This window comes from Nicotiana tomentosiformis, chromosome 6 (assembly GCF_000390325.3).
Source record: "Nicotiana tomentosiformis chromosome 6, ASM39032v3, whole genome shotgun sequence".
NCBI classification, from domain to species: domain Eukaryota; kingdom Viridiplantae; phylum Streptophyta; class Magnoliopsida; order Solanales; family Solanaceae; genus Nicotiana; species Nicotiana tomentosiformis.
In genome coordinates this window covers 124033763-124043653 of record NC_090817.1, presented here as the reverse complement: position 1 = coordinate 124043653, position 9891 = coordinate 124033763, and the positions used below count along the sequence as shown (strand labels likewise).

The window sequence follows — 9891 nt, the reverse complement described above, 5'->3', positions numbered from 1 at the left end:
AATTTTTTTTGTCTTTGGACACCATAATCGGTATCCTTTAACTCCAGAAGTAATCCTCATAAATATAGTTTTCTTTGCTCTCGGATCCATTTTGATTCTTTCACATAATAGTATGCAATTAAGCCAAACACATGCAAAAAATTCTAATCTTCAGCAGGTTTTCCATACCATTTTTCAAATGGTATCTTGCCACCAATAGAGGCAGATGATAGACGATTAATGAGGTGGCATGGATATGTTATTGCCTCAGCCCAAAATTCTTTGCCCAAGCCAGCATTGGACAACATACACTGAACCTTCTCCAGCAAAGTCCGGTTCATAAGTTTTGCCACTCCATTCTGTTGTGGTGTATTTTTGACGGTGAAATGTCTCAAAATGCCATCATCTTCACAGATCTTATTGTAAAGATCATTTTTGTATTCTCCACCGTTATCTATGCGAAGACACTTTATCTTTCTAGCTATTTGAGTCTCTATCATCGCCTTCTATTTGAGAAAAATTTCCAGCACCTTATCTTTGGTTTTCATAGTATACACCCCCTCTCCAGGAAAAGTCATCAATAAAGGTTACAAAATAGTGTTTTCCACCTAATGAAGGTGTTTTGGAAGGACCCCAAACATCAGAGTGAACATAACCCAAAATACCTTTAGTATTATGGATAGCTGTTCCAAATTTAACCCTTGTCTATTTCCCCTTGACACAATGCTCACAAAACTCCATATTGCAAGTCTTTACTTCTTTTAACAATCCTTGATCTGATAAAATTTTCAATGATTTTCCTCCAGCATGTCCCAAGCGCATGTGCCATAGCTTGGTTGCTTCTGCCTCCTTGTCATCACTGGATGTCACTGTTGCTGTCCCAATAACTGTACTACCGTGATAGTGGTACATGTTATTATTTCTCTGAATTCCCTTCATTACCACTAGTGCACCAGAGTATATTCTCATTATCCCATTTTTTGCAACGGCTTTGAACCCCTTTGACTCTAGGGCTCCTATAGAATTCAGGTTTTTCTTCAATTTCGGTACGTATCAAACATTTGTTAATGTTCTGATCAATCCATCATGGTTTCTTAATCGGATTGAACCAATACCATATGCGGTAAGAGGATTGTTATTTACAGTGTGAATAACTCCACATTATCCTTTTTGAAAACTAACGAACCAGTCCCGGTTGGGACACATATGATAGCTACAAGTTGAATACTTCAACCATATGTCATATGAAATGACTCAGTTGTAACTAGTGAGAAATCAGAGTCGTCACAATCAGCTACATTTGAATCCATCGCAGTCTTCCCATTGCTAGGTTTGGCCTTACTTTTCAACTATGGAGAGTCTTTCTTCTAGTTCCACTTTTCTCGGCAAGAGGCGCATTCATCTTTGCTTGGTCTAGATCTTGACTTCGATCTTCCTTTCTTCGTTCTCATCTGGTTTTGAGAACGACCTCTCACAACTAGTGCTTCTCCTTCTCCACTCTTTTGCTTTTCTCTCTTTCTTTGTTCATAGCTGTATAAGGCAGAACAAACTTCTTTGAGAGATATTTTATCATTCCCATTAAGTAGTGTTGTTTCGAGTGCTCGTACTTATCGAGAAGTGAACTTAATAACATTAATGCCATATCTTCATCACTAAAAGTCACGTCCATATTCTGCAAATTTGTCGCTAACTTATTAAAGCTGTTGATATGATCATTCATTGTAGCACTAGGAATATATGTGAAGCGTAACCGTCTTTTTTTCATATAAATTTTATTTTGACTGTTTTTCTTTAAGAATTTATCCTCATTGCATTTCATAATTTACTTGCAGAAGTTTCTTTTGTGTATGGATACTTCTGTTCTCTTGCGAGGTAAGATCGAATGGACCGGGAGTATTTCGACACTTATTACAGAAGGTTGGCATTTTGAAGGTTTAATAATTTCTTAAGTTTGGGTTGATGTAAATTTTGATATTATCGATGTACGTTTGGGATTCCGAGCCTCAGAGTAGTTCCATATGGTGATTTCTATCTTAGGTGCATGTCCGAACGTTGATTTGGAGGTCCGTAGGTCATTTCGGCGTCAATTGGCGAAAGTTGGAAATTTGGATTATTTTTGAGAAGTTTGACCAGGAGTGGACTTTTTGATATCGGGGTCAGATTCCGATTCTGGAAGTTAGAGTAGGTCCGCAATGTCAATTATGACTTGTGTGCAAAATTTAATGTCAATCGGACGTGATTTGATAGGTTTCAGCATCGATTGTAGAAGTTTAAAGTTTCAAAGTTCATTAAGTTTGAATTATATGGTGATTCGTGTTTTTAACGTTGTTTGATGTGATTTAGAGGCTCGACTAAGTTCGTATGAAGTTTTAGGACTTGTTGGTATGTTTGGTTGGGGTCTTGGGGGGTTTGGGTGAGTTTCAGATACTTAACGGATCAGATTTTGGAATGAGCAAATACCAGAAAAATCTAATTCTGGTGTAATCGCTTCTATGGAAGCAGCCTCGCAGAAGCGAGAAGAAGCTCAAATAAGCGACATGGGCAGCCTGGGTGTGAGGTTGCAGGAGCAGGGTCGAGCAGTGCACCTGCGTGTGCGCAGAAGCGACGCCACTGCCGCAGGTGCGGAAGATGCGCGTGGATGTATCGCACCTGCGATTGCGCAGGAGCGGAAGAACTTCCGCAGGTGCTGGCCATGGACTTCCGCATGATCGAGTTTTGTCTCGCAAAAGCGAGACCACAAGTGCGAAAATATGACCGCATAAGCGGAATTCGTGCTGGGCAGTGAGGCTTCTTTAAGTACGTGGGTTTGACCTATTTTCATCTCATTTTCGTCCATAAGAGCCAATTTTGGAGCACTTTTGGAGTGCCATCTTCATTAACTATAATGGGGTAAGTGATTTCTTTACATTATGAGTTAAATATACGAATTTAGGCTTGTAAATTCATGAAAATTAGTATAAATTGGGATTTTGAAGAAAAACCTAGAAATTGATATATTTTTGACCACGCAATTGGACATGAAATTCAGAATAAATAATATATTTGAGTTCATAGAGTTATGGGTAAAGTTCATCTTTGAAAATTTTTGGAATTCGGACACGTGAGCCCGAGGGCGGATTTTATCGACTTATCGAGTAGAGTTGAAAATTGTTTAAAATGATTAGTTATCAGTATTAAATAACACATATTGATTGATTTGCACATCGTTTGCATAGTTTTGGATCGACAAGCATCGACTCGAGGTGTTAGAGTGGCGTTGGAGCCGGCTATGGAACTTCGGAGCAAGGTAAGTCTCTTGTCTAACCTTGTAAGAGGGAATTTACCCCATAGGTGATTTAAATTAATAATTGTTGCTAACTGTGGGGGCTACGTACGCACGAGGTGATGAGAGTCCGTGCGTAGCTACTAATTATGGTATGTCCGGGTAGTTTAGGACTCAAATCATGAATTATTTATAATAATTGCATCATTTATTAATTAAAGTACTAGAATTATATTTGAAATTGTTAGAAGAAATAGTAAAGGACAGAAATTTCACATACTTGAATTTTGGTGCAAATTACTTGACTGTTAATAGAAATTGTACATCCTTATATGTTAGCCTTATAATAACTTCTCATTCCGGAGGTTCATAAGAAAATGTCCTCCTTTCTTGTGGAGCGGGCCGAACGCCTCAGCAGTATAGATGCATCTATGGATCATGCCGTACGTCCCTCGGCAGTGTACACAACACTCTGGATCGGGCCATATGACCTCGGCAGAAATCGTGCCTAATAATAATATTACATGATACCTTGACATTCTATTGTAGCTTGTGAAGTTAATTGATTAATTGGAAAATCATTGTTATTCACCTAAACCATGTCTATTTTAATATTATTGACCCATAGTGAGTATCAAAGTCGACCTCTCATCACTACTTCTTCGAGATTAGACTTGATACTTACTAGGTACACATTGTTTACGTACTCATACTACACTTGCTGTATATTTTTGTGCAGGTACATATATGTCTAGTATTCTTTTGGGGCGCAGAGGCGCAGTTATCGCGTGGACTTACGGTGAGCTGTATTCCATGTTACGAATCCGCAACTATAGAATCTCCATCAAAGTTATTCATATACTTCTGTCTAATTGGTATTCCAGACAAATGTTGCATTTATCATATTTTTTCTAGTTGATGCTCATGCACTTGTGACATCAGGTTTTGGGGGTTTCTACTGGATGTTTAATGTACGGTTTACATAACCATCATTGTTTCACTCTGTAAATCCTATTTTATACTAATTAGTTAATGGAAATTATGATTTCAAAGGTAATAAAGATGGGTAATTGAATTAGTAAATTACCGCTGGCTTGCCTGACCACGACGTTAGGCACCATCACGATCTATAATAGATTTTGAGTCGTGACAATATATATCCCCAAAGGCGAAGCTACACTCTTGTAAGGGTGGTCAATTGACCACCCTTTGTCGAAAATTACACTGCGGGTATAAGTAAAATATTTGTTTTTAAAGGCATATAACACATATTGAACTCTCTTTGTCGGTGATTTTTTTAATTGTTTCTTTCAAGTTTGAACACCCTTGAAAAAATTTCTGGCTTCGGCATTGTATATCCCGCTCTCCATTTCACCCTATGTAATTCAGACTCTAGTCTCAGCCTTCACACTGCAACTCTCGTTCCCCTATTGCATCCCCTCTCCAATCTTCAGTTGCATAAGCGCATCGTTTCTTTTTCTCCTTGTTTTCCTCTCTTTATTCTCCATTTCCATTTTTTCATCTAAAATTTGTAAATATTAATATATTAGCTTAATAAAATTGGTCGGAAACTCCGAATTAAAGATTTGAATAACTAATGCAGTGTCTCTTTAATCGGTATCTTGTTCTGATAGATTCTTCTGCGTCACCTCTTTTTTAATTCTATTTCATGAATCCCACCAAGCACAAGAATAATTGATCATGTTTTGTTTACCACCTTCATGTCTTGTTTGACCACGTTTTCACCCACGTGCTGTAAATGAACCCTAGAAGCATGGGAGTTTGTAAACAAAGCAAGTATAGAAATTAATTAAAGTTTAATTAATTAAGTAATCATTTTCATGAACTACCTAGAAAAGTTTCAACCGATCCTAACAGCGGCGGAGCTAGTATCTTCAATAATGGAATTCAAAATAAAGAGATAAATACATAAAGAAGTTAAGTGAATTCAATCTACTATATACGTATAAAAATATAATTCTAATCGTATATATATAAAATATAATTTTTTGACGAAGGAATTGGGTTGATACCCTTGCACCCTGTGGTTTTGCCCCTGAACCCTAAGGCACGGAATCTATCTTTTTTGTTTTAGATATTATTGTTAAATAAGAGCAGGTCCATTTTTTTGGTCTAATGACACATTAAAAAACAACTCGACTGACCATTAAAATCACATGCTAGGTTTTCCTGTGGTCGGCTGGCTAATTAGGTGGGGAAGAAGGGAGAAGTTTTACCATCTCCAAATAAAGCTCTTGGTTCCATTCATGTTTTTATTACTTTGACTTTTGCTTATACATATCAACCGACAGTGTAAAAACAATTTTACGTTATCATCAGATTACTCAAAAGATATATAATCTATCTTTCATATAAATGAAATTTATTATTTTGAAAATTAAAGAAGATATGTAACTAGTGGCGGAGCCAGAATTTTCCCTAAGGGGAGTCAAAATATAAATAAGTAAGCATATGAAAAAATTAAATGGAGTCAACACATAGTATATATACATAAAAATAAAATATTTAACCTATCTGCGCGGTATAATTTTCCAACGAAGGGGTGTCATTTGACTCACCTAGCCAATGAGTGGCTCCGCCACTGTATGTAACCTATTATAAGAGATAAAAGTGACCTGGTAGTATAAGTTTTTGGCGGTGTATATAAGTTAATTAACATTTTATATCTGGTTAGACTGATGTTCTCACACTAATCCTAGAAATGGATATATAATTACCCCTGATTATTTCCTTTAGCAATTCAAACAATCAGGAACATAAAATAGGTTTAAGATCCAAACAGAAGAAAACTCCCAAAGGGAAAAAACGAAAAACAAATAAGTAGTAAATTAGGAATCCCAAACTTAGGGATCCAAAGAAAAGTCTCCAACAAGTATAAGAAATTTTGCCAGAAAGACAAATGTGGAAGAGTAATTATCACAGAAGCTCCAAAAGAGCTTTCAAATTAAATGTGTCATTTAATTATTTACGATGTCGAGGACAAAAAAGAAAACGAAAACCTAGAGAATATCATCAGAAGGAGGAAATCATGATTGAACTTGGTCCAGAATGTTGATTTGAAGGGCATTTACGATATCTTGCACGGTTATACAACATCCATTTTCCATCTGCAAGGATTGTAAACAAAAATATATTCATAAATACTTTGCATCAAAGCATACTTTGTTGCAATATTTATATGGTTTTGGGGGTAATTTATTCAAAGTACGCTGTCACATATATAAAATTATCATGTAACTATAGCTATTTCAGCAGCTTAACTTATATAAATCAACATAATACCACTTAAAAAACCAAACAAAAAGAAAAACTCATTTTTCGACCCAACTTATAATTAATATATGTTGTTTTCTTTACTTTGATATATGGAATTTAGTTTCATATCTCTAGTTTGTGTGTGATGTGTAAGAAGGCATCAAGTTGATAATGTTGAGATCTCAAAAACTCTTGTTCAATAATAAGTTCTCCTTCTATCTCAATTTATGTGACCCATTTTTGAATCTGTCAAAAGAAAGAATGATACATATTTAGAAATAATTACTTTGAAATTCTCATGCATTTTTCCTTTAATAAAATGATATATAGTCACATATATAACAATAACTTGTTATAGATCACAAATTCCAAAAGTATTTTTTCTTTATTAAAATTTGTGCCAAACGAAAGAGATCACATAAAATGGGACGCGCGGGGAGTGCATAATAAGGTATTTTTGCAGTCTGTTAATTAATATGCCTAATTGAAGATTAAGAGAGTGACCAAAGTACCTCAGCAAGAATTGATATTTCGAGATAAGTACGACCAAATGGCATGATTCTTATGTCATTGACTGAAAGATGCAATTGCTCCATTTCGAACAGTACTTTTCCCACCACCCCATCTCGTTTGTTGCAGTGAATGTTAATAAGTACACTTTTGTCCAAAATCCTTGCCTTAATCTTTGATCCTAGTACTTGGTCGTCGATGCAGTTAACATTCTCCTTTGAGGAAGAGGAATCATTAATATTTTCGCAGGCCGATGGTATGTTTTTCTTTATCTTTTCAAGAACTTTTACCTGTTGTTGAAGCTCCTTCATGTACTCAATAGTATCTCCGAGGATAGAAGACTTGTCTAACTATAAAGAACCAATTAACAGAAAAAGGAAATCATATTATATATGATACTCTCCAAGAATGAAGTCATTAGCTTTGTGTATCGAAGGATTTGTTATCTTTCTGTATTCGAAAATAAATTCTGCAAGGTAAAATTGAAACAAAAATAAAAATGCTAATGAATAACAAAAATTTGAGCTCTCACTGATTTCCTAGTGTGTCCTTAAAGAACTTAATTCCCTCATATTATCCAGGTTTAGAATTATTTTCTCCTAGAATAGAACGGATTAACCACACAAGTATATCAGTACTTCAAACACCAGTGATCCAACAAATACAAATGGCGGCAACAAATTAAATCACACTTACTTTATTATTTTGTAAGAAAATAATGCAGAAAGAAAGAAGAGATTTTTGACTTTCCTAAGAAAAATTTGAGGGCATGGCCGGATATTTATAGCCAATTTGAATGAAGATGTACAACTCAAAAGTTGCAGCCTTTAGGCGATTTTTCGCGAAAATGGCTATTATGAAAACGGCTATTGCCACAAAAACAAACAAAAAAAAACGGAGAGAAAATTAGATCATATCCGATGACAAGCGAGGATGACAACGTGAGACTTGCCTTCTTCTAAATTCTTTAAGAGTTAGAAAAAAGTGCAATTGTATATAAACCCAACAAATATTTTTTCTTTGTCCTATATGGGACAATGTTCATTTGTAAAGAAATTTTTTTTTATTTTTTATTTTCCTTCATTTCCCATTCACACCACTTTATTCCAAAAATCCAACACGATTTATAGTCATGAAGCCTATATAACAATTTATATAGTTATTGAATGGAATATTAATAGCATCACAACATCTGAAGAACAAAAAACATAATCTTCCTCACTTCAATATTAATGCTGACACCACCTGAAATAATAATTTCAATAACCTATACTTTTATTGACTAAACAAAAACAAGCTTCTTTTTATTTTACTTAAGGCTAACCATTTTTTTCGCATTCTAGTAAACTTAAACTTTAGCTGGAACGAATGCAAATCTTGTAAAATAATCTAGGGAAATTAAAGCACAGTTAAGTAAAAAAATTAATTAGTTTTCTTCCGCTCTTTTAGCAGTTTTTTTTCTTTCTGGAAACAACAACATAATTGTAAGCACGGTACCGAATAAGCTGTGATCGACTATAGTAATTTTCACATGTTGCTCTATCTAAGCCCGTCTTGAAAAAAGATACAAGTATATATAGGAAAAAAGACTAAAAATAAAAGAAAAAGATAGAAGTTTGAGTTGGGATCTTATACCTTCTTTAGACCAGGAACAAGCTTTGACAAAGAAATGAAAAGCTCGCCCATTTTTTCTCTGCGTTTCCTCTCAGCAGTAACATGTTCTTGAGCTTGTAAAGGAGTCCTCTTGTACATAATATTATTATTATTATTATTTCCCCCAGATGCTTGACATGCATTAATTTCTTCCAAATGAGATTTTACAATTGCAATATTTTCTTCTTGAGATGATGAAAACGAAATGAGAAATCCAGAAGAAGACTTTAGAGGAGACGAAGAAAGATCTTTTAATTGATCTTTCTCTTCAATATCAATATTGGAGTAAGAATATGGGGTTAATGATGGATATATATCTTGAGAAAAATTCTGCATTACGTCGAGGAAGAAGTCATCTTCGTCGTTAAAATTACCAGTATATTCCATGCCCTAAATAAGACGGGAACAACAAAAAAGGATATATAGATCAGAAAATAGAAAGCTTGTTAGTATTAATTAATGCCTAAGGTTGCATTTGTTAGTATTAATTAATGCCTAAGGTTGCATTTATTGACCTTATTGATGAGTATCTAGGTTTCTTTCTAAAATGGCGTTCTAATTTTAGTGAAAAAGCAGACTTAGATTTTTCAATAGATTAAACATTAACAGAAGAAATTAAGCTCTAACAAGCAATTAATGAAAGTACTTACAGATGTGTACAGTGTAAGAAGATCTGGAAACTTACTTGAAAAGAAATGATTTTGGAGTTCTTCACAGCTTCCACGATAAAGACAAGAAATTAAGATGTTCAATTCTTCAACATGAAATGTATTCCAAAAAAGAAGGGTTAGGTCTCCATTGAATAGCTCATTATACCAACATACCCCAACCACCCTTGTCTCTCCTCCCCCCCTACCCCCACCCAAAAAAAAAAAACTTGAACAAATATTATAGTAATTATTTTTCCAAGTATACTTTCTAGTACAAAATAATCCCACGTGTGAAAAGCTGTCATCTTATCATCCTCACTAGTTCAATAATGTATAAATAAATTAACTCCAGTAATAACTCGCGAACATGATTTTAGTCAAAAGAGGGCACTTCTTTTTTCATGTACATTTCAACATCTTCCAGAAAACTTGTCCACATAAACTATATTTCATATATCAGATGCTATAGGCTACTACTCATACCCTTTATGTCAAAATTTTCAAGTCTATTCATATTTGAAAATGTTCTAGAAAGAGGAAAACACTTTTTTCCTTCTTTCC

General features: G+C 34.7%; 1 protein-coding gene across 1 annotated transcript; it reads right to left on the bottom strand.

Annotated features, from left to right (window-relative positions):
* Positions 1–6132: 6132 nt before the first annotated feature.
* Positions 6133–9500, bottom strand: LOC104102046 (transcription factor bHLH18-like). The gene is made up of 4 exons (XM_009609642.4): positions 9366–9500; positions 8663–9070; positions 7030–7377; positions 6133–6369 (listed from the first exon to the last, which is right to left on the bottom strand). The coding sequence occupies exons 2-4, from the start codon at positions 9065–9067 to the stop codon at positions 6289–6291; spliced, it is 834 nt and encodes a 277-aa protein (XP_009607937.1). The 5' UTR covers positions 9068–9070; positions 9366–9500; the 3' UTR covers positions 6133–6288.
* Positions 9501–9891: the final 391 nt, after the last annotated feature.